A 25768-nucleotide genomic window follows, 5' to 3' on the forward strand; every position below is an offset into this window, starting at 1 on the left:
CATTGAAAGTCTATTTCTCTCTTTGCGGGTGAAATTTAGCATACTATATCTCCAAAGTAAACCCCATAAGTGGCACATATTTGCACTATTTCTATAACCTATAAAGCTTTGTGGTGTCAGTAAAACTGGAAAACTTGTGGAAACACAATTTTGCTCCCTCTGAATGTGTAAAAAATTAGAGGATTGTCAAGAGTACATCAGGCAGTAGCCTACCTACTACAAGTACTGCTGCAGTGTCAAGCTGTTGTACCCCTAAAGGTAAAATAGGTTATTTTTTGAGCGTGTAGTTACATCAGATTGGGAAGCTCTTTTCTTTATGCTGGGGCTTTGTCCACAGTTGAATTTTGGAGAAAAGAAACAAGTGGATGTGCTGACTGGAAAGCGAAAATAATCAAAAACTACGTAGCTTTGTTCATATTGGATAAGCGAGGAGGCTTACTGGGGCAACAAATCACAAGGAACATTTTTGACACGCTGAGAATTTCTCATAAAAGTCAAGTTTCTGATCTTTTTGTTTGATCTTCTTTCCCAACTTGGAAAACTGATAGAAAATGCTTATTGTGTCAGTATTACGTCAATACTCTAGCGACCCCCCTTTTTTTATCCACGTTTTACCTGCCGGGACAAGCCCCATTTGGAGATAAAGCTAGCCCTGACGCTGACGCGCACTCGGGAGCGCGCACTCCGGAGTGGTTGACTCTCCTCATTATAAAGAAGCAAGAGACAGTCCGGATACTCGACACATCCCGGAGAGCGGACTACAGAGCTGCTGCTGCGCTGCGTTTCGGTCCTGTCCTGCTGTCAACCTGCAGCCATATGAGCGAACTGCTGTTTGAGGCTTAAATAACATCAGAGGAAAACAAGGAGAAACAAACAGAAAGTAAGGAATCATCTCTGTTATAATCCTGGAAAAACGAATTACATCATTGCCAGAGCAAGTGCTTAGATTGCTTACTATTGCGGCTAATATCGTTTCTTTGGTTTCCAAACATTGTTTCAGGTGTTTCTGTGACGTTTGTAAATTCCTGCTATTTTATTCGCTCTGCCCTTTTTAAATAGATATTCATACTCAAGCAGCAGACTGGGTCCAAATCCCAGTTCTGATGCCATCATGGACTTGGATCTTTATTTTTGAATCCTTTTATTGCAAATGTTTTAAAGAGGATTGCTTCTGTCCCTCTAGTCCTTAATATTGTCACACAGACCATTTTAATAACTTAATTAAGGCCGAGGTTTTCCTTTCAGATTCACTGATTTTAAAAAAAAACGCGGTTTGACTGGCAGGCAGAGCGTCGTTCTTAACGGTTGTGAGCAACGAGTGAGTGTTTGCAAACATCGGATTAGATATGGCTTGATGGCGGAAAAACAGATTTGACTCGACAATTAATTTAACTTTTGTGTGTCCTGCTGTCATGCGTTTAAATCAGATCAGCATTACAAAGGAACTTAATGGATGAATGGTGTGGATAGTTATAAATGATCGGAGCGATTATCTCTTCCTGACAGCTCATTGTTGCTCACTGCACACCAAAGACGCTGTGTGTAATGGTGCGTGCGCGTGTGTGCTCGCGTGTTTGTTAGAGTGAGTGAGTGAGTGAGTGAGAGAGAGAGAGGGAGGGGGGGGGGGGGGACTCTGTGTGTCACCTTGCAATTAAAAGTGAAAAGAGCAATTTTTGCAGACTCACTTGAAGGAGTTAATGGTAATTAATAGCAAGTCAATCAAGCAGGGGCGCATTAGACATGATCAGAGGGAGTGTGGAGGAACCCCACCGTGAGTGGACCTCGGGCCCAAATAAAACTGATTCGATCTTAAGTGAGTTGGAAATGAAAAGATAACTCAAGGACACATTTACAACATTTGATGTTCAAGTGGAAATTAATTTTGTGTCCTTTTCCAGATTCGGTTCAAAGACTTGGAAGATGGTGATTTGTCGTTAATGTTGTGCCTGGCAGAAGCCGCACACACTGTGATAAACCGAACTAGCATCTAGTCTACTGGTATCAAAGACCAATTGAAATTACCTTAAAAGAATCACTGTTTGTTTTCATTTTGCTCTTTCACTCACTGCACAATCAAATCTCCTCATTTCTTTAATCTTTTATTGATTTTCAGCCAAAAAAAGCTACATTGCTAAACTCCCATCCAGTCTCCTCCACCGTGGTGTGAATCTCGCCTTGATCGCCACTGCCAAGCGTGGCTGCATCTGTTTGATCAAGATGCTTTCAACATTGGCAGGCAGTCAGCGCTGCTCGCTTCCACGGAGCGAGGGGGGAGAAGGGAAACTTTGCGTTCATATAATACGTTTGCATGCTTCACTTGATCATCTCTAAACAGGAGTGCCTCCCCCCCCTCCCACCTCGCTGACCGGTCAAACTGTTCCCATGCAGAATGTCCGCAGACAGACCCAGGTGTCCACATTTCATGGGTTAGAAAGGGGCAAGTATTGTTGTCAGCTGCTGAAGCCAGCTCTTTGTTGTTTGTTGTGTGTAAGAGGGGATTCAGCTGGTGCCCTTATCTGCCACAAAATAAGAGATGCCACGACACTTTGTTCTAATTAAGACAGGATAAATCCTCCCTCTCTTTCCATCTCTCTCTCACACCCCCGCTTTGATTTCAGTCTCTCTCCTCTCCCTCCCTCTCTCTTCCTGCCTCACTCCTTTCTTTCCCGCTCTCCTCTCTCTTAGAATTACATCTTATTTTCTCCTTTTCACTCAGTCCCCCCGCCTCCTTTGTCTCTCTCATTCTCTTTCCTCTCTGTGGGATGCCTCTTGCTGTGCTTCTGGTGCTGTTTGCGTCTCACAGCATTTTTGGAACATGCCTCTATGTGGGTGTCTGGAGGAGGTTTCCCCGCTGTGAGTGTGTATTTGTGTGCACACGATGATTGTGATAGAGAGAAAGCGTGTGTGTGTGTGTGTGTGCGTCAGTGCATTCAGACGGGCGATAAGGGCCCCATCCCAGGATGTTGCTGATGTTACTTTGCATCAGTGACAATGTTCTGGCCTCGTTCCACATCTGTTGTACCTGCGACCAAATTACCACCGAATCATTTTGTCTCTCCCTGCTCCCTGCTCCGGCTCACTTGGTGACAGATGGACCTTCCTTATGGCTCTTGTTTTCTTTTTTTATCACCCTATGTTGCTTCCAGGGGCCTCCGCCATCCAATAAACACCTAAAAGCTGCAAAATCCTCCCAGTCTATGTGCGAATCCCATTGATATTGTTTGTGGAGGATTGGGGAGACAAAGCACTCTTATATTGCTGAAGTCAGTGGTATTGGCCCTTGAGGAAATGAAGTTTTATGGCGTTAACTGCACTTGGCAGACATGTTTATTATGCACAGGCATTTACTGGAGCTGTAATTTAGGTGCTTGTTATTGAGATGATATTTATGATAATTTGGTAGCATAAACTAGAGCTATTTTACAGACGATGCGGAGACAAGTGCAATACATCAAATATTCAGCATTATTAAAATGGAATGGAGCAAAACTGAGTTATATTTGTGACACAGCAGATTACGCATCTATATTTCTTTGTTTAAATGTGCATTTTTTTCTTCTTCTCCTGGTTTTCTTTCTGGTTCAAGCATAAACTCGAGCTGCTGCTCAGTGAACCAAGCAGCTGAAAAGAGATAGGTGGCTTTCCTTTTTTCCTGTGCAGCCACACACTCCCGAAGCGACCCCTGGTCTTTTTTTGACAGCCTGTAATAAATTTGCAAATTGAGCATATGCTCACAAGCCTGATTATTAGCTGGTTGATAACTTTCTGCTCCAGTGGATAAGATCTACTGAGTAATTCTGACATTAATCAACAGGAGTGTATTCCTGAGTTAAACTTCAGATCGCTGTATGCAGCCTGGAAACAAAGGAAAAAAAGTATCGAAGGTGGCCTCTGTCTGACAACAGTCTGTTCCTGGATCCTTTGTTTCCTTTATCCTTATGGCCCTGCTGGTTGCTATGAGGGATACAACAAGAGGAGCAGATGGCTCCTGGAGGTTTGGTGTCACAGCAGGTGAAGCTAAAAGATGCACACGTACAGCAGTTTAATACCAGGGTGGCCTCCTGTTCCGCCTCACTGCTTTTCCTCTCTCACTTTCCCAATATGAGCCGCAGATTTGGGTTCAATCTCTGTTAAGTCTATTCTTATATGAGTGCGTCCCGCTTAAGGGACTGACCAATTGATCAAAGCCCAGATAGACGCCCCTGATCTCATCAGAGCTTAATCATCCAGCCCTCTAATAGTGCCCCCTTTGCAATTTCTTGTGAGATTACCTATCATTTCATACTTACTCCGCTCTACTCTGATTCATGTGTCCCAGGTGGCACCACACTGTACGCCAGGCTGATAAAAACTGCTACAATATATATTGTGTTGTCTACACACGGTTAGAGATCACCTGCTTTTCTCCTACCTGCTTCCAAAAAATGTGGATTTTGTAAAACATTTTATTAGATTTTATATTACTATACACAGTTTCCTTCTGTACACTGATGAGCTCAGACACCAATAAATCTTTACACCTTTGAGAGTTGAGGTTCAAAGTATTATCCAAGATGCGTTCCTATTAAAAATCTGTTTTTGTGTACTTGGTTGTTATTACTTCTGGACTTTAAATTTCCCATGGCATGATGTGAATCCTCTCCACTTCACATTATAAATATAGTTACACATAAACAGCCAAATATGAGCACCAGATTGCTGATGATAGATTTTTGTTGTTGTTGTTGTTATTTGACATTAGGAGCAAATAATAAAAATTCTAATTGGTTTTTCAGTTCCTTAAGTTTGTTTTTTCTTCTCTTTCTAAGTCTGGAAAAAAAAGACACAACTTCATGTTATTTGACAGTGTGTAAGACAGTCACTCACACACTTTGCATTTGTTAGTTATTAAAGCCCTTTCCTAAAATCAAACATTTCTGTCTATGAGAAGACCTAAATTTAGTTGTGGTAAAAACAACTTTTTAATATCTGCAATTATAATGGGTTCCAATTCCTAATATACTGTTAAAAACACTGTTGACTTTCCACCAAAAATGCAGCAATGCACAAAGTCAGAGCCAAACCCTGCAGGGTTGCTGACATGAATGTAAAAAATAAAGGATTTAAAGCATTCAAAAGAAAATAGAAAGCACAATGAGGTTTTTTTGTGAGAAAAAGAAGATAAGACCAGTCAAAGTTGATGTTTAAAAAAAAAAAAAAAAAAGCAGAAAATGTGAAAGAAATAAGCAAAATTGTCCCAACATCGGCAGAAATCCTTGAACCCCCTCAGTGCTATTAAAAGTGTCATTAAATGGGTTTTCGGAGCCTTTTATTCTTTCAACCAATAGCTATCTCACAGAAGCCATGAAAGCTACCGCCCAGCTATAATTTGCTTGTTTAAATGTTGCCATTCAAGTTGCAGATTACCTCAGTGTGGAACGAAAGTTGTCAGGCCACTCGTTTGGCCCGTCATCACCTCAGTAGCAGAGGCCCTGCTGTGCCCTACCTTCAACACACAGGCTTGTATAATACAAGCTCTGGCAAGAGGCTGTGTTGTTCATGGAGGTTGTTTATCACGCACAAGAGACTGTGCTTAAAATGTGGAATGCCACCCGGAGTGCTCCATTATCATCCCCATCCTGTGTCTCCTCAAAGGGCCACCTGTTAACAGCACTTGAAAGTATGAGAGAGGAAAACAGGGAGCTGCTATGTCGAGATACGTGGCCTTCCTCCTTCACCGCCTGCTTTCTCTTTCACATAGCACATCTATGGAGACCTTACTTTGGAATGGGTGCCTTCTTTTTCTGTGGAGATGTAACAATGTTACTTTTTTATACTGGGGAAATAATTTTTTGAAGAGCACCATCACAGCAGCATCACCAATTCAGGTGATGCTGCTGTTTCTAACTCCACATGCGTGTTAATCCTAAAATATGTAGGTGTATGAAAAGATTCCTGACACAATAAACCATCAATAGAATAGATCTATTTCTTTAAAGAAATACTTCAAAATCTCTGTAGAAATGATTTATTTATTCCTCTTTAAAGCCCCCTAACCAAAACTACAAGTTTATTCAAACAAGAAGCCGTGAATTAGGTACTAGAATGCATTAAAAAGATGATCGCGCATACATGATTTTTATTTCTTTAGTTTTTTAGGGCACTCTGATGGGCTGGTGCCCTGGTCCAGGTGAAGGGTGTACGCTGCATCTCACCCTATGGTAGCTGGGACAGGCTCCAGCCTTCCTCGCAACCTTGATAAGGATAAGCAAAGAGAATGGATAAATGTATGGATTTTATTTCTTTAGTTTATTTAGAGCCCTCTGATGGACTGGTGACCTGGTACAGGGTGTACCCTGCTTCTTTCCTCATCACAGATAGGCTTCAGTCCCTCCAGATAAGGAATTGTACAACTTCTACAACTAGAAGTCATTTTTGGGCATAGTCACCAGACAAAACTCTTACATAGATATCAGGTGTGGTCTAAAGCTACATGACTAAACCTGGAATGTAAAAGCATATACACAATAAAAGCCTCTAAAAGAAAAAGAAAACAGAAAAATTACAGATTACAACAAACAGAAAACAGATCATCAGCACAACATTATTGCTATAGTCACTTGACTGTATAAGCAAACAGTGACAGAAATAATTGTGTAAGCAACTAAAGTAAGAGTTAGAGATAACAGTAACAGTCAGCTTTCTCAATCCTCTAATTGCCCACACAACTGAGCAATTAGAGCATTAGTAGGTGTGATGAGGTCAAATGGGGAGTTCGGAAAAGGGCCTGAGTTGCCAAAGCTGTTTAGCTAACAGACAGGCATGTATCACAGGAGTAACATAAGCTGGGGCATCGCTTAGGCAGCAAGAAGGCACATTTCCCCAGATGTCAAGCCATTACTGTGATAAATGTGTACAGAAGACTTTGGGGATGTAATCCCTTAATCAATCCCCTTGTTTCACTGCCCTGCACCACAGTTAACTTTAAATGTTTTGTTTGTTTCCCTTCTAAATCACCCCTTTGACCAGATAAGATCCGAGCCACTCGATACCCGCATCAATTCATGTGTCAAACAGACAGAGTGTAATCCCAGCTAAACACTATATATATGTGAGCGACACAGCTGATTACCCTCCCCTTCGACACTCTGCGGACCTGTTTGACGATAAAGGTCTCGCCTCAGTGGCCAGCCCCACACTCTTGTTTGTTTGCTGCACAACTGGTCGAACTCCCGGGGGCAAACGGACAACGTTTGCCTTTAAATCCCTTGGAGCAATGCCGGCACTCGTAGTGCAAACTTCCCCTGACATCACCAGAATCCTCTGCAGCCCGCTCACCCACACACCCTGGCACCTGTGTGCTGTTTTTAGAAACACCTAAATAACTGACTTTAAAACCAAGGGTGTGCTTTTTCAGCTTGGTGTGTGTGCGTCACTGTGATGAAAGAACTGAGAGCTTATCAACCCCCACAACTCCACCTTGGAGACACACATAGCACATGTGCCCACCATCACTGATGGCTCAATACTTTCCCTCATTGATTTTCTGTATGCCCTGCACTGCCATTTGTCTTTTAACACAAAGGAGTTACCTGCCACAGCGCCATAATAGCACTGTGTATGTCTGTCACAATGGATTGTGCTAGCCTATTTACGTGGAGGAGAAAACAAAACATCCCATGTATATGATTTGCCATTAAGTTTTGGTTTTTTTTTTTTTAAATACAGGGCAAATTGTGTTATGATTAAAGAAATGAACAAACATTTTCTAACATAAGGTGCAGATCAGTGTAAGCATCTTTAAAGTTTAATGGCGGCTAGAACACATCAAGTTTTATAGTGAATAATTTCTGTAGTATTGAGAGGTCAACATGTTTTAATAGATTCATTTTGTCATTATGACAGTTATTTATTTTATGAAATTACTTATTTTTTTCATAATCTAATTAATTGCTAGTAAAATAGAAACAATTTCTCACATCTAGCACAAGGCAGGATAGCTAGCAGGACGACTAGTTGGAGCATGCAGGAGGCAGGATACATGATGTCAGTACATCACCAGTGCTATTATCACACTAGCACAAACTGCAACAATCAAATACCACACAGGCCTTTTGAGCTGGGAGTGTAAAGGCTGCTTAGTGTCCAGTCTCACTGTGCTGGACATTTGTGTCCTTACCAATGACTGTAGAAATTGGTTCTAACATAAGCACATAGTACTCTGTTGGATTACAATTGAATCTGAGCTTCATTGCAGTGCATCCTGGGATATCAAGATGGGAAAAGAGAAACTATTTTTACCTTTTTATTAAGCACCATTTCATTCACATTTGGATGAAGTGCCATTGTAGATATACAGAACCTCATATTTTAGTTCAGTCACACCTCACACATATGTTGACTTTTGCAATAAAAGGGACGGTTGGAGAGCTCTTGAGACCGTTGAATAAGCAGCGATGAAGCATGTGCACACTGCAGTATCTCATAACGAGTAAGGCATAGAGGTCCTTGAATGAAGGGTGGAAAATCTTTTTTTTTTAAATGAACAAGCATCTCACCATTGTCTCTTCAAATCCACCAAAATAAAGGTGTGTGCTCGAGAGGCTGGCTGTGAAATAGTCGTAATTTGTGGGATGATGAATACAGCAGAGTAGAGTACTCATCACAACACTCAAGGACCTGTGGTCTCCCAACTTCTGCACAAAAAGGCTGATAGTCAGGGCTGAATGAGGAATGCCCCCTTTGGAAGGAAATTGCACTAATTGTGTGTCTGATATTTTTCCAGAAGGATATGTCACTGAAGGAAATAATAATTGTTCAGGAACTGTCGTAGGAGAATGAAAGGGAACTTGCAATATCAACTTTATAATGATGCTATGGAAAACCCGTGGATCATTAAAGTAACTGGGAATAATCTTTAATGTGTGTACATTAATGTTTGTATATTTCTTTTGTAACTTTTTATCCTGGATAAATGCAGAATATGCAGATTATACAAATGATATAATAAAATAGAGTGCTGAAAGATAGGCAACTAGTATTTGATACTCAAAACTAATTATTTTTTAAGATGTACAAATCCTCAACATAGCTTCTGTGGAAAATCTGATCAAATCTGAAGACACCGCAGAATAAATTATGTGCAGCACTGAGAAAAATATTTTCTCCTCCCAGTAGGTGGTGTTGTGCTGGACAAACAATGGCTCTCTCCTGGAGTATGTTGCTGCTGTTTGCCACCCTGGCACTGTCATACAGCGCTGAGCATGGGGCTCCTCATGGCAAGAGGAGGCAGGCGCAGACCTCAGCAGGTGGCAGCAATGCCCTACAGTACCGCTCGCAAGTTCTACAGGGCCGCGGATATAGCAGGAACCGCAGAGGGCACGGTGGCCGGGGTGCCAAGGCTGGAGCTGGGCTGCTCTCTCACAGGCCCCTGCAACCCTTGGCCAGACCTGAGGATGATGGGACAGGCCTGGAAGGTCTCAGCCCAGTGAGACTGGAGATGGGTCCAGGCAGGGACAAAGACAGAGCTCGAATGAGTGTGAAGAGTCCATCCCAGGTCCAGGAGAACCACCTTGTAGGAACACGCAAGGAGAGAGGGCATGGGCATGGAAATGGACATGGGCACCATTCTGAGCACAGGAGACAAGGGAGCCGGCGTGAAAAGGGGCGTCACAGAAAAGGTGAGCGCATCACAAACCCAGACATACATTTGTGCTCAAAAGTTTGCATGGGCATAAATCATGGTCCTGGTAATTTGGGGTTTTTCATGATTTACTTGAGCTGTTTTTGACCTTTCTTTTTCCATGTTTGAATGAATGTACAGCAAACATCTTTAATTATTTAAAAAAAACAAAACAAGGATTGGTGTACAAATTTTAGTCTATTTTGTATTTTCTTTGATCTGTACCGGGTCAAAAGTATGCATACAGTCTGAAATATATCCATTTACTCATTCAAATGTTTTGGTGCTGAAGGTTCTGCAATGTCTTTTAATTTGACAAGGCCAAGATTTATTATCTTCTTGTTATTATAATTGACTACATCAGGTAGTTTCTATTTGCAAGGACAAAAAGGATTTGTTTAAAAGCACTCAGACCAATATGCAGAACAATGGGAAAATTCAAAGGAAGGATAATTGTAGATTTACACAAGCATCAGAGGTCTATGGAGCCATTTCTAAACAACTGCAGATCATCAAATAATCATCAAATAGTTGTACATAAGTACAAGTTATTCACATGTGACACCACTTTGCCTAGAAGGTCAGACAAGAGAAAAGTACCAGTGGTACTGTACAAAGTAGATGAAATAATGAAGTAGGACTACCTCCAAATTCCTCAACTTCACCTCAGATCTTTGTCCTGCTGGGATATAGCAGCGTTCCAGCATGACAATGATCCCAAATACAAAGCAAAACTCTATTGGATGGAATAAACCAGGCTAACATTGCTGGAATGGCCTTCCTAAGTCCCCAACCTTAAACCTATTGAAAATTTGTGGCCTACATTTAAAAGCCAGTTTCATGCCAGGAAACCAATTTAAATGAATTCTTAAATATCTTCTGTCAAGACGAGAGATCAAATATCTACATGACAACTTTCTACACTCCATCTCGATCTTAAATGATCAGATGTCAGAATTTAAAACATGAATTAAGAGCAACATCCTTGCCTAAATCTATGGTCATTATATTGACACTGATATTGCCAAAAAGATTTCAGGAGTAGAGGAAAGCAAAGCAAAAACAGTTAAGCATCCCACTCTATTTATAGGCAAGTAGCCACGCCTCAGGGGCACAGCTAAAAAAAAAAAGGTCTTTCTGCACATTGTCATTCTTCCCATGGTGCTCAATAGAACAATTGCTGTTACCTTAGAAACCACTGTTATATGTCATAACACTGTCAATTTGATGGAGTGGACAGTTTCAGCAGTTCTGACACAGACAAACCTGTTTGGCTTTGAACCTAAATTAATAACAGTTACATTTGAAAGGTTCTGCAAATATGACATAATGTGACAAAATACAGTACTTTCAGGTTTTAAAAGGAAATTTAAGAAGTTCAGGGACTGTATGACAGCTCAAAATACATTCTGATTTACCACTACTGACTCTGATTTTATGTTATGAATGATTGTGGAGGTGAACACAAGTTTTTGGTCTGGTGTTTGCAGAGTTCCAAACTGCAACAACAGGAACATTATCGTGGTGCACATATGACACTGAGAAGCTTTTTATTGGACTCGTGCTGCAGAATAAACCATAGTTTATGGAAAATTTGAAAAATTAGTCATAGTATACAGGAAAAACAGCAACAATAGCAACAAAAATTAAAGGTTAAAAACATCTAAACCCCTTCAGTTTGAAATGCCATAGTGACAAAACTATCTCATCTTAACTGCAGTTCAATATTAGTTTATTAGTATATTTTTATTGTTATTATTATTTTATATATTTGTATTTTAGATGAAACTTTCTCTAATAATCTACTGATATGATTTGCTGACATAAAAAAATAAATGTATCTCTCTCTGTTCAGGGTTTTCTCCAGAGCTGAGCTCTGCATTAAAGGACAGAGATCTATTTGAGGATCCTCTCGCCTCCTCTGCTTCTGCCACCTCCCCCTCCCTCAGCATGACCCCACCCAATGAACCCCCTTCCCCCATCATTGGCGTCTTTGGCTCCGGCTCTTCTACGGTTACCACGGTGATGAACGAGCATCCCCCAACGCTGTCCCCGGCCTCAACCAAACCCCAGGTAACCAACGAAACTGGAGTGGTTATTAAAGGCTGGGTGTGTTGTGCCTCAGTGTGATTTCAATGTGTGGTGGAAATAGAGTGAAAATGGGCCCCATTACAGCCGTTATGCTGCCACAAGCCTCATAGCTCATCATAGAAATGGCACTCTCTACAGTGTGAACCCAAAGGTGCTGCTTGTGAAAAATGTCCTCCAGCAAGCCAAACTGGCTGGTTTTTGGTCACAGTTTGTATGATAGATATGGCCTGTTCTGTATAACAAAACGGCACCTCTGGAACCCAAAATCATGGAGTTCAGAGTCCAGCAGCACATTTTTCTGTAACTACCTTCCTATTCCTTTATTAAAGACCACCTCAGGACAAAATCTATGGGTGCAGAGAGTCTTTTTTTTTTTGTGTGTCTGGCTGTGCACGTGTCATGAAAAAATCTGCAGGGGTTATGAGTTATCACTCACCCCCCGTCACAGCCACCCGGAATGATGCTTAAACAACATTTATAATGGGAAATAATAATATATGGTTTCCTGAGACTCCTTGGGTCTGTTACAAATGAAATGTGGGGACAGAGAGTCTCTACATCAGGAACGTTTTTGGATTTGCCAAAACTGCCATTAACACCCAACAGCCTGTAATATGTTTTGGGGAAATTTCTTTCATAGGACGATTTCTGCCTCTGTTTCACTGATATTGAAGAGATTTATTCAACACAACAAGTAAAACAGATTTCAATTGCCGCTGAAAAACTGGTTGATTTTCTGGATGAAAATATGACAGTTAGGAACTGTTGAACTGCAGTTTGTAGAAAATTGAAGACATTTTGTGTTTCTTTTTAAATGGTTCTTTAGCACTCACCGTCCCCCATTAACTTGCGTGTTGTGTGTGTATGCTTGACACCTTTTTCAAACCATTAGTAAATGTTATTTCTTTCAACCACGACCCTTCTGTAACCTTAACTGCGTGTTTACTGCTAAAGTCCTTTAAACCTTCATCTTTCCCAAACCTAACGAGCTCCTTTTGTACCACAGTCTAACCAAGCCTTACTATTGTGCTGTCACTAAAAATGGTTATTACATAGAGGTCTGCTTTTAGTGCCGCTTCTCTGCAGGCAAAATAATCCAAAATTATCCGAGTCATTTCCATTAAATTTGGTGGCGCACAGGCAAAGTGAAACCCATCCAATTTTGAGTATCCCTTTCTTTAAAACTGCACGACGGACACTGACCTCTTTATTTTTACACAGTAATTTTTAACAGCACATCTTAACACCTGTAAGTTTAAAACAAACAATGGTTTTTAGTGAGGACCCTGGCGATGAATTATCATGTGTCTCAGATCTCCTAATCACTTCTGATGGCATGCTCATGTTTGATTCATGAAACCTTGCCTTAGGATTGCTCCTTTAAAAATGCCAGCACATTGCTTAGTCACAAATGGAGTCAAAGACAGAGAAAAACTTTTTGGATGAGATTATGGTGATAATAGCGGAGAATATAGTCAAGCATTCTGTAGTATTTAATGGACTAAGCACTGTGACTGCTAACCAAACGACTGTAGTGCTGAAGTGTGTTGTCACTGCAGTGAATAAGGTAGAAGCAGAAAGACAGAGCTGGAAAATTCATCCCAGCTTTGGCCTCAGATGTATCCTGGACCTTATAACCAACAGAAAACTTATTTTTACATCAAATCTAGAGCCTGATTAGAAATAATTTCCTCATGGTTTTCAACTTAAAGTCATTCTTATGAGTGAGATCCCTGACGTTTTGCTGCCCTATAATAATCTCTCTGATTCTCTGATTCTTATTTGCAAAAGGTCACTCGTCCTTTTTAGCTCATCAAATAAACAACTGGCAGTTGGCTCATTAAAACAAGTGACATTAAGAATGAGGATGTTGGTGCAAGCTACCGGGACACAGGTGGGATGAAGTAGCGAAATGTGATAAAACTTTTGAGTGGCAAAAACACAAACAAAATATTTCCACGAATGGTCAGGCTATTTTCCAGGGGACTGACTAGTCTGTTGTTTTGATCTCTCATCTCAAATGTAATTTGCTCTGGAGCGGTTAAGCTTTAAGAAATGAATCACCCTTGTAATACTAAAAACCCAGGATGAAACTTTTAGTGTCTCTGCTTTGCTTCTAAATCTGCTTAATTAATCTGCTGAATTAAAGGAGGGAAAAAACAAAAGTGGGTAAAATAAAGACATTTACAATACACAGAAGACACAAAGAGACTATAAAGGTACAGACAACTATGTTTAAAACACGACAGGTGAAATCAATTAAGACAGGATAGGCAATCAAAAGAGGTAGAAAAACAACAAAGACGGGGAGTAAAAAACACATGATACAGACAAAGATCTTTCAAAATAAAATAAGATGTCAGTGAGGAGACAATGCACACACAGGGCAAGAATGGGGAAGCAAAGCAAACAAGGAAAAGGACAACGCTCAGGAAATGCAAAGGAAAAAGACACTATGACTCTTCTCAGACCCCAGAGAGTGCGGGAGCATACTGTACTCTGACAGCAGTCAAATATTATTGGGCCAAAGCAGAAAAAGCTGTTATCCTCTCCTGAACCCAGATCCAGTTGTACAAAGATGCTGAGAGGCTTCTTAATTAATGTTCGATTTTATGCTGATGGTTTAATGAGCAGCAGAGGACAAGCAGGTAGCTGCAATTAAACTGATTGTTATTTTCACAGGCACATTTCCTGAGGGTAAAAGGACACAATTTGGATCTGTTTCCAAGAGGAGCTTTTTTTTTTAATTGATCATGTATTCCCTGTGAGATATCACAAAGTCCTACTGTGTTACATTTCTATTTTGTTTCAGCTCTCTGAGGAAAGTGGCAGTAACCGTGTTCTTATGGCTTTTATTCAAGTTAGGGATGTCTTAGCAATTCATCAAGATATTTTGCTTTATGACTAGACCATCAAACACCGATCTCCACAACAATATTTGATTAAAGTATGACACCTAAATTTATGGCACTTTTATATAAATTTGGATCAGTCACAAGGTATTCAGCTACTGACATGAATTTTGAATATCCTGTTAGGAGCCTCAGAGTGCTATGTTTATGTGCCATGCACATAAACAGTACCACATGTCCTTTACTAGATTTTTTTAGCCATTCTTTGAGCTGTATAAATACGCAGAACAGGAAAAAACTATTAAAGATAAGTAAAGATTCACAAATAAAGAAAAGGCAAGAGCAGCTAGAGGGGCAAAAATGTATCCATCCTAAAACAGCTGTTTTCTCCCACCTAATATAACAACTCAATGGCTTTTTGATGATAGGTGATCATGATCTTGTTTTTAGAAAAAGTCCTTAAAAAGACCTGTTATAATTATTATTTTTGTCAAGTAGTCTAAGGCAGCGGGACCGGTACCGGTCCGTGAGTCGTTTGGTACCGGGCCGCGAGAGTTGAGGCTCAGGTGTGAAATGTGCGGTTTTCAGGCTTATTTTGTTATCGTTTTTATCGTTAACTCGGTTTTCCTGGGTCTTTTCATGTGTGTTATGAATAACTCTTCTTTTTTTCAGTAGCGGTACTAGTTTTATTTTGTTGTATTTTTCCGCGACACCTTAAAGGCCGGTCCATGAAAATATTGTTGGGCATAAACTGGTCCGTGGCGCAAAAAAGGTTGGGGATCGCTGGTCTAAGGAGCTTGGAAAGAAAAGTGTCTGGACTTCTTTGAGTTGCTTGAAGATGTTTTACCTCTCATCCGAGAAGCTTCTTCAGTTCTAAGGGTCAAATGGTGGAGAGTCCCAGATTTAAACCCAGTGGGAGTTTCTCCCCAAAGAGGGACAAAGGACCCCTCTTTCAAAGAAGGTCGCTCACAGTGGACGTAAGTGAGGCGGTGGTTTACGACACCAACTGTCTGCCATCTATAATCCAGTTTTGAGATCCCTTCCCAGACGCCTTAACGCCCACACACATCCTGGGCCATCTGACCTCAGGAAATCACATGATATGGTGGGGCCAGGTTTCACAATGAGCTCACCCAAAACCCTGGCTGATTGTGACCCACACCCGCTTTCGCACCTTGGCTCACGTGATTAGGTAGAGGATCATCAGGGGGTCCTTTGTCCCTCTTTGGGAGGAAACTCCCACTGGATTTAAATCTGGGACTCTCCACCATTTGACCCTTAGAACTGAAGAAGCTTCTCGGATAAGACGTGAAACGTCTTCAAGCAACTCAAAGAAGTCCAGACGCTTTTCTTTCCAAGCTCCTTAGACTACGATGACCTGGATGACTGAGAACCTTCACAAACATTTTGTCAAGTACATTTTCCTTCAAATACAGCAGATATCCTTAAAAGAATCTTGTGTATTAAGGATATCTTCTCTGTGTTCTCTGGCTTTGAGCACATATGTCCCGCTTACCAGCTGTTCAAATCTTCTGTTTGGGAGGATCAGCCAATTAGAAGACAGTTGGCCTAAAATAGCTTGTTTCAAACAGAGAATGAACAGATGCAAGGGCCTGTCTCCATCTAAGATAGAGCGAAGATAAATAAGGATCATTTTAAACTCATAATTGTGCAGAGGTACTCGAGGAGAGTCTAAGAATTTGGTTCAGCAAACCTTGTTTTATTTTCTTTGACATATAGGAAAAAACTGTTTTACGTGGTTCGGGTCTTTTGGGTGGGCTTTTTTCTCACTTAGCCTAGAAACCATCATCATCAATCATCATACCTTTAGTGCATCGCATGTTGCACTCTGCCATCCTGACATAAACGCATAAGGCAAAGATTTTCTTTCATGCTAATCACTTCCATTTGCTTTTATAGATAAGACAACAACAAAACATAATGAAGTAAGAAATTACATTCTGTGTGTTTCCATAACTGCAATGCAATTTCTTTAAATATAAAAATACAGCTGGATTTCATTTAAACATGTCACTTCACCATCCACTCTGTGCTGTATTTGATCTGCAGGCAGTGGCTGTCCCTGCTGACTAGAAAAGAAAAGGCATTTGTTCAATGAACTGCAAGTCTGTAAACTGTTTATGTATTAACCACACAAGTACTGCATGATGTATATTTGTATGCTGGTGTGTGGCCAGCCATGTTCTCTGTTACCAATCGATTGGTTTTTAAAGCTCTGCTGCTATCCCTGTTGTCTCCGTGGGGGTATTTTATAAATCAATGAAACATCACAACACAAGTCCAATGAGTTTCATTAAGAAGACACCGAATACATTTACTAGCAAAACACAGTGAGCAAACCAAAACACACTCATTTATTGCTGCTGTGGTTTAATTGAAACAACTAAGCATTCATCACAGATGACAGAAATGTATTTACTGTCTATGCTTGATCATGTCAGTATATGAGTATGGATAAAAGGTAAGGTGTAGTTTCAAGGTACACTTTCATTTTCAGAGGTCTGGACGAGGAAAAGGACAAGGAGAGGTGATGCCAACGTTGGACATGGCTCTCTTTGACTGGACAGATTATGAGGACATGAAACCAGCAGACAACTGGTCATCTTCCAAGAAGAAAGGTTAGTAATGTGACTTTAATTTAGGCAAGCATGTTAGATGAAAATAACTCAAGTTATCCTCATTATGTGTGATTAGTCCCATATATTTCAACTAACAAGACCTCTGTGGCCACACTCGCAGCTCCCTAAGATATTCCTAAGGTATAGAAATACTCAATATCTGAACGTCTGTGCCCATTATGACACTATGTCTAACAGCTGTAATGTTAGGAACAAATACAAGTTAAATTAATTTCTTAGATGAAACATGACAGTTCAGTCATTGCAGATTAAACAAATCTGCAGAATATTAAAAAGGATTCAAAATTAAATATGTTGTCTTTATTGACACTAATGAAAAAGAAAACCCTGCTGTACAGAGTCTGGATGCAACAAAATTTCCTTCAGTCAAACAAAAACACCACTCAGATTGTGCTGTTTAAAAACAAAGACAGATGGATGAGTTCCCACCTAGAACCCAGGACACCAAAGGCCTCATTCTGTGAAAACTCTTAGAGAAATTATGGATGAGGACCTTAGTTTTACTGACCATATTAAGACTAACTAAAACAGCTTCTGTATTTGACAAATATAGCTCAAGTGAGATGTGTCAAAGCAAGATGTTGAGAAGCTTATCAATAGTTTATCTGTTGTAGATTTGGGTACTGCTATGCTGTCTTTATCATCCTTCCTAAAAAGACTATTAGACAGCTACAGTTAGGTCAGAATGCTGCTCCTGCAACTTGAACAATAACTAAGAAAAGCAGTCAAATCAAACCAGTTATTAGCTCTCATTATTTTAAAAAGAAGTTAAAAACAGCATTAATCAACACTGCTGGACATTTTAAAACTATTTAACTCCACTTATTTTTCTTATGTTAATTTTGTCATAAACAATAAACATTTATTTTAAAATGGTTCTTTTAATTTTATCTTGTAAAACACTTTGAATAACTGTGTTTGAAAGGCCCTTTATGAATAAACTTCCCTTGACTTGCTTGTGGCTCCACAGAAACATCAGGATATCTATGTTTTTAATTTATCCACAAGAGACCTTGAATACAGTCAGAAAATCTCACGGCAAACTATTTAACACGTGTTCACTGTTTAAGTAAAGGCATTTGCTGATGGTGCCACAGACAGGTTAGGTGACGTGAATATCTGCATCAAATTTATGGTAATCTGTCACCACTGTGATGAAGAGATTGACTGACTCAATATTACCATTACTAGAGACATGTTAGGATGGCTACAAACTGCATTATTAACACTTTATTTAAATGATATTTTAAATTTAAACAACTTGAATCTACGGTGGCCCTGAGAGGCCAAACGGATTGCAACTTAAGAAAACACCAGCAATAAGAAAAACGCTGCAAAAGCACACAAAACATAGAGGAAATGGGAAAAAAGAAAACAGAAATAGGAAAAAACAGAATTCCAAAAGCACAAGGGAAGCGTTTCTGGGGAGACAATAACCCGACGGACCAGTTGCAGGAACCAAAATATGCTAATAATTGCTCTGGAAGACACTTAAAAGAAGTGGAGGATCTATCGGTTTTGTGAGGAAAGAAAAGACGAGAGGTAAGTGTGTTAGCCTAACTATTAGCCTAAAAATCTGTCATCAGTATTATATGAATCATGATAAAACACGCCTACCATGTTTTGGGTTCCTGCAACTGGTCCGTTGGGTTATTGTCTCCCCAGAAACACTTCTCTTGTGTTTTTTCCCTATTTCTATTTTCGTTTTTTCTATTTCTGTTTTGTTTTTTCATTGTGTTTTGTGTGCTTTTGCAGCGTTTTTCTTATTGATGGTGTTTTCTTAAGTTGCAGTCTGTTTGGCCTCCCAGGGCCGCCGTATGAAGCTCAAGTAAATGAAATATAAACTCAACACACATCATAATCATTTTGTAAGAAGTAACAAAGCACTTACTGCTGGGGGGCAGCTGGAGGCCTTAAATCTGCCATCAGTTTACGGGTGTCATGTTAAATATGTGAAGTAGAATTTCTTTTTTATACATGAGGAGCAAGATTGAAGGGGAATGTTTAAAAGACAGTAATGAGGCCTGCTATGATGTATGGTTTGAAAATGCTGACACTGACAAAAAGGAGGCTGAGCTGGAGGTAGCAGGGTTGAAGATATTGAGACTTTCATTGGGAGTGATCAGAATGGACAGGATTCAATATGCGTACATCAGAGTAACAGCTCAGGTTGGGGACTTTGGAAACAGAGTTGGAAGACAACAGAAAAGATTTTTGGATGTAGTGAAGGATGGACATGCAGAGGGGTTGGTGTGACCTAAAAGGATGTTAGGGATGGGGGTCACATGGAGACAGATGATGATGGTGACCCCTAAAGGAAGCAGCCGAAAGAAGATCACACACCAAGTAGAATTTTGTTACTGCGTGAAAAACCCAACAGTTTGCTTGGATGACGCTGCACACTGATCAGTGGTTTGATGCTCAAACAGCTGTTTTGATTTCTTGTTCTGCAGACAAAAGGCGGAGTAAGAACCTCAGCAGCGGAAATATGACTGTGGATGCTGATGCAATTGAACCATGTGACCACCACCTGGACTGTCTTCCAGGTCAGTATAAACAAGAGTCATATTTATCTTCCAGGACCTTACTAATTTCTTATCGCTCTTGACAGTCATCTTAAAATCCATTTATTGACTGTTTATAAAGTGATAAAACACCACACAGACCATGTATTCACCAGCATTGAAAACAGTGTTTTACACTGTTAGGACTGTGGTGTTGGTGTTGTATATTAAATGTCTATGCACACATATAAAACATGCTTGATTGATAAAAGACGTGTTTTTCTTGAACAAGGTTCCTGTTGTGACCTGAGGCAACATGAGTGTAAACCTCACAACAGAGGTCTCAACAACAAATGCTACGACGACTGCATGTGTGAGGAAGGTGAGAGATTATTCCTTTTTTACTCACTACTAGCATCATTAGGCGCTTTAGCATCAGCATCAGCTCATCTCTTCATGTGCAGTTGTGCATTTGGGTCACTTCCCCCAAGTCTTACTGTTTACAATTAAGATTTTAAAAGTCTTTGACTTGTAATGGGTCCCCAGAGGGACTAAAAGATTAGAGGCTGACTAACATAGCAGTAAACAGTAAATTTCAAAGTAAATTGAGATTTTTAGTGTTTCATAACATTGTTTTGAGCTTAAAGTTGTTCATTTCATAGATTATGTGATGATGATGAAGAATTCTAACAAATATTTAATGTAAGTAATTTAATTTATACCTTCTCAGCTACATTAGCGTTGCTGATTCAGCTCTTTATTCTATCCTAAAATAGAGCATTTCTACTAATGTTAAAGTACTGCCTCTGGTCATTTAAAACTCATATTTTATCCAATTCAATCACCTTTTCAGATAATGGGTCACTTGTTATCTTTCAGGGTTTCGTTGTTACGCTAAATTTCACCGGAAGCGACGCGTGACCAGGAGAAGGGGTCGCTGCGTGGTGCCGGAGTCAGTCAGCAGTGACCAAGGGGGTTTTATTACCATATAAAGAGGAGGTGATGAAGGCCAAGGTGGAAGAAGAACATAAATAATGACCCCCCCCCGACCAAGGAGCCACATGACCCTGCTAAACTGACCAAGTACTTAGAGGTGATGACTTGCTGGTTTTTCAAATCAAACCCACAATATATAAATCACCCTGCTGCCAACACCTAGTCAGCTAAAGCAAAGTAACAGATGGCCATTGTGGAAATAACATTTCAATGTTGCATTGTGGGATACGTTATGCAGCCCAATCCAGCAAATCACCAACTTTAAGCACACTTGTTTTAATTTAGTGTTGTTCATTCCCTGCAGGAAGACGGCCTCTCCAAATTCTTGTCATTAAGAAAGCCTGCAGGTTTATTTTGTCTTTTTATTTGCCTGGTTGAAAAGATTCACTCATTGGGTGACACATCAGTGACTAAAGTTTGTAGCTATCACACAGATTAGGTTTGAATATTTACTGCCTTCATGGTTCCTGTTGATGTGGTTTCATTTTTAGGCAAGAACAGATTTTGTAAGTTTTCATCACGCTGACCTGTTCAAAATAATTTTTAGTATTGCTTTAAGATCTTTGGAGTCCCAGAACAGTGGCTTTTTCCGCTTCAAGACTTTTAGACCAAGTTAAATAAAAATGGAAACAAAAATAATGTTAAAAAAAAGAATTTTAACTTGGACTATTTGCCGTGACTATGTGAAGAAGCGTGTCAGATTTCGTTCCCTGTCCTCTTCTCTGAGCTGGTATTCCAAACAACTGCTAAAAGTTATTTTTTAAATATTATCTAAACTGGTCTGCTGTCCTGTACTGTATATATGATTGTGTTTGAATTACCAACACCTTTTTTAATTGACACCACTGTTAAAAATGTGCTTAATGATAGTAAGATAAACAAAATGCTTGTCTGACCTTCCATTTTACATGTCTGTTTTATTTATTCAGTACTCAAACACGTATTTATATATTCAGTTCTTCTGCCTGTTTTTATTTTTACAATTAAAACACTTACTAGGATGTACACTGTGTGATGCTAAGCTGTTTCTACGTGTCTACACACTGTTTGGCAAAACCATTTTTACTAATCCTAAAAAGCAAATTCTCGATCCTTTAGACGGTCATTTTATCGACACTATTGTGTGATGAGACACAAGGAGAACATTTCTAAATGCAATTCTTATATCACATAAAAGTGCTTTACTTTTTTTAATATATTTTTGGACAAGAAAAGATTTGATCTTCTTTTAAACTAGTGCTCAAACAAATATGATTTAAAACATTAATGATTAACATTTTTTGTTCATTTTCATAATTAAGTAAAAACACATCTACATTTCCTAAACCTTCAAATAGATAAAATGATAAGAGCCTTCTTAAGGGTTCAAGTTTTTCTCTTTGCTAATCAGGTGTACGGTGTCACACATCTAAAGCGCTCTCCGAGGCCTTCACAAGTAAAAGGTTTCGATTCTTGTGAGTCTGCCATGAGATTTAAAAAGATTTCCAGATAGAAACAAATCATTATTCTATAAATGGTGCAGATTTTAAATAACTGTTAATTTTTCCTGCCTGCCACAGGAAATGTATCTCATTTTGAAGAAGTGAGAAAGAAATCAAAGCTTCCAAGTACCTGAAAATGTAATCATAGGATCTGCAGATAACTCTCTCAACCATCTGTATCAAAGATATCAGTCTGAGAGACACGCATTTGCAGTCTAAAAATAGAATTGGAACAAAACTGTAATTGGCCAGTGTCCATTTATACAGAAAGACAAGACTTATTGGAATAATGTGTTCAAAGATAACTGATCAGGAGCAGAAGCTTCTTCTAACTTAGGCACGATGGGGGTTGCTTTGCCGCCTCAGACATGAGGCAACTTGCAGTCACTGATTCAACAAATAATTCTTTATCTTACCAAAGATTATTTAATTGAACATAAGATGTTATCCTTAGGAAAGCTGGACCTCACCTGGACAGGATTAATAATTTAAACACACTAGCAGAAAACAAAAAGAAAGTCCATGAAGTCCATAAAGAAGGATTATTAAAAATTAAGAATAATGACTGCAAAAACATATGTCTGCTAAAGAGAGCTATACTGACTCTTGAGATTAACACATACTAACTTTGACAAAAAATGTCCCATTTTAAATAATTTCTAAAAGCAATTATTTAAAAACATGTTCACAGGTAAAGATAATGAAAACTACTGCATGTGATTACTCTACCGCCGGGAATCTATGAATTTTTGGCACTTAAAATATGGTATTTATGTGATAATAACATCATATTTTCCTCTTTTAAATTAAATTAGAACAGAACAAAATCATTTACTTTGCTTATGCTTTAGGAAAATCTATGCTTTAGGTTTATCTTGACACCTACTGGGTTTATGCAAATCAGTGAAAATAACACCTGCTTTTATAATAAGTAGAACATGCAGCAGCCAAAGCCATTTACAATTGTAAAAATAATTATAAAACATGCCAGTTTCACTGCCACTGCTAAGCTAGCAGGGTTGATGGTGAAGGTTTATCCTTGCATTGTTAAATTCTGTGTTTTCTCTAGAGATTTATAGCACAAGCCATTGTTATCTTTGCATGTATGCAAAATGAACACGATAATGGTCAACGTAACACACACAGGCTGTGATGCAAATATTCAAAGTTGGTTGGGTTGTTTGTTTTTGGCTCAGGGTCACAGGGAATCACTGGAAATGGGTAAAAGAGCCACACGAGGCTACGGCGCTGCAGTTTCAAGAGGAATAAGCCAAATACTGTACCAACCATGAAATAATAATTTGAGTCAGTTGTGAATTTAGAAACTGAAAAGATGTGTCCTTATATTCTATTATAAATAGGCTTTTGGAACAAAAGATGGTGGGGAGTACTGGAGGGTGGTTCATCATTCTGTGGAAGAGGCAAGTCATTTAATAGTTTAAGGATAACATTTCTCAGTGTAAAAACACAAAAAGAATGTGAAATCTTCATCATCTTCAGTGCTCAGTATCATTAAACTGGGATAAATCTTTGTATGCAAGGGACAAGGCTGAAAACCAACGGCTGTGATGTTGAGTTTTGCCCTGAAGCAGCTGAAATCCAGTATCCAGAAAGCTTTAGAAACCACAGCAAGTGATGCCCTCAGTTCTGAAACACTTAGAGCGTGCTGTTAAATGGAGAGGTGATGCAACGTGCAGTGGGAATCATGCTTAAGTGTTTCTGGCATCAAAGTCAAATTAAGCATATGTTTGGCTTTGGTTTTGTTTGTTTTTTGTTTTTTAAATCCCCCCTTCTTCTATTTATATTTTAAACTTTTTTGGAAACAGGGTTGCATAGAATATTCCACCACTGGGCCAGAAGTTAGTTAGCTAGTCCCTTTCTTTCATTATTTTATATCACAGTTTTAAGGAAAAAAGATAAAAATCTTTATGAAGATGGAGCCTAAATGGCTCACTTTGATCGATACACTTTGTAATGTAAGCCTGTTTCAAAGAGAGCATTTTCCTTAATATGGAGATTTTTGAGGCACCAAAGAAGCACCGTCTATCTTAATGTAATACGATAATCTGCCATCTACACTTAAGTCTCAGAATGCTTTAACACAAAGCTTACGACACATTAGAGCAAGTGCAAGAAATTACATTCAGCGTAGTTCAGATCACACAAAGCCTCTGCAAATCTAGCCACATCAATATTTCATTAGATGAAGAAAGTAACACAGATTTTTCTTTCCTAGGCACCATCTCAGTTGAACTTCGATTGTGCTATCCTGATTTACAGACACAAAATAAAAGCAACAGTCATGTATTTTTTATATTTACCTATGTCAGAGTGCTCTGGTAGAGTGCCCTGTTGAAACCTGGCCAACAGCCAGAGAAAAGATAGATTACACACAGCCACATCCCCGTAGAGCTGCAGCTACAACAAATGCATGTTTACCTTTCTTGAATTAATTAACCCCCCATGGTGTCTATTTCAAGGGAACTTTTCCAAATCAGGTTACTTCTTAGAGCAGATGAGCAAGAAATGAAAAGAAGTCACATGGGAGCTAGTCCGAAATCTGCCACCACGTGTCAAAACATCAAAGAAATTATTTGTGCTCAGTTCAAATATTAGTTTTTTGTGTGAGTGCTTTATCTGTGCTGGATAAAGTTGTGACGTTACACTACAAAATGTAACATTTGTGTGTTTGCCCCACTGCAGTCTCATTTTCACACACATGTATACACGAGCGCATTCAGGACAGCAAGGCTGCTAAATTTAATTATGGTGGATTTTAAAGAATTCATCTTTCAGTCAAAGAGAAAAATTAATTTGTGTGCTGCCACAGGGGTCAGAGGTCACGTGTGGGGTCAGAGGTCACATGTGTGGTCAGGGTTAATGCTGGATAGTGCAGAGGCCATATGCCAACACTGGGCCATGAATCTGTCTTCAGTGAAAAGGGCAGAGAAGTGCCAAAGTCTGAGTCAGACTGCAGAACAGAAATCACAGAGAGTGAATCTCATATTAACATTTTAAAAGTTCGGCAGCTGCTCTCATCCACAGTGACTTACAGCGAGCTGAAAGGTTAAATGTGCTAAAGTCCAGGGACATAATGTCACACGGGCATCGGTGAGGAAGGCAAATGGCAGTCACATAAGGAACGAGTGATACATACTTCATGATTCTGGTCATTTAGAATATTAAGAACCAAAGGGCAAGGAGCGCTCACCCTTTGAAATAATATAATAATCAGACAAGCACAGTTTTGAATGATTTCTACAGCTTTCAGCTGCACCTCCCACCACTCATTCTCTTCCGTCATGGCGGGTGGAGCCTATCACAGCTGGCAGAGGCCAAGACGCAGGGTAAACCCAGGTTGCCAGCCTGTCACAGCATCTGCACCTCCTGGCTTTCATCCACTGGAGCAGTGTGATGACAGACGAGACTGCTTATATATATTTTATATGCAGTAAGTGTTTCTGTGGTGATATATGATTATGGCTATTACATATGTTTTTGTTAAAAACTATACTTATGGACT

General features: G+C 39.5%; 1 protein-coding gene across 1 annotated transcript; it reads left to right on the plus strand.

Annotated features, from left to right (window-relative positions):
- Positions 1-708: 708 nt before the first annotated feature.
- draxina (dorsal inhibitory axon guidance protein a) lies at positions 709-21758 on the plus strand. The gene is made up of 7 exons (XM_006782929.3): positions 709-880; positions 9154-9659; positions 11517-11734; positions 17123-17243; positions 19718-19810; positions 20061-20150; positions 20648-21758. The coding sequence occupies exons 2-7, from the start codon at positions 9179-9181 to the stop codon at positions 20758-20760; spliced, it is 1116 nt and encodes a 371-aa protein (XP_006782992.1). The 5' UTR covers positions 709-880; positions 9154-9178; the 3' UTR covers positions 20761-21758.
- The last annotated feature ends 4010 nt before the right edge of the window (positions 21759-25768 follow it).

Source organism: Neolamprologus brichardi, chromosome 5, assembly GCF_056152115.1.
Source record: "Neolamprologus brichardi isolate AB-2024 chromosome 5, ASM5615211v1, whole genome shotgun sequence".
Taxonomy (NCBI): Eukaryota; Metazoa; Chordata; class Actinopteri; order Cichliformes; family Cichlidae; genus Neolamprologus; species Neolamprologus brichardi.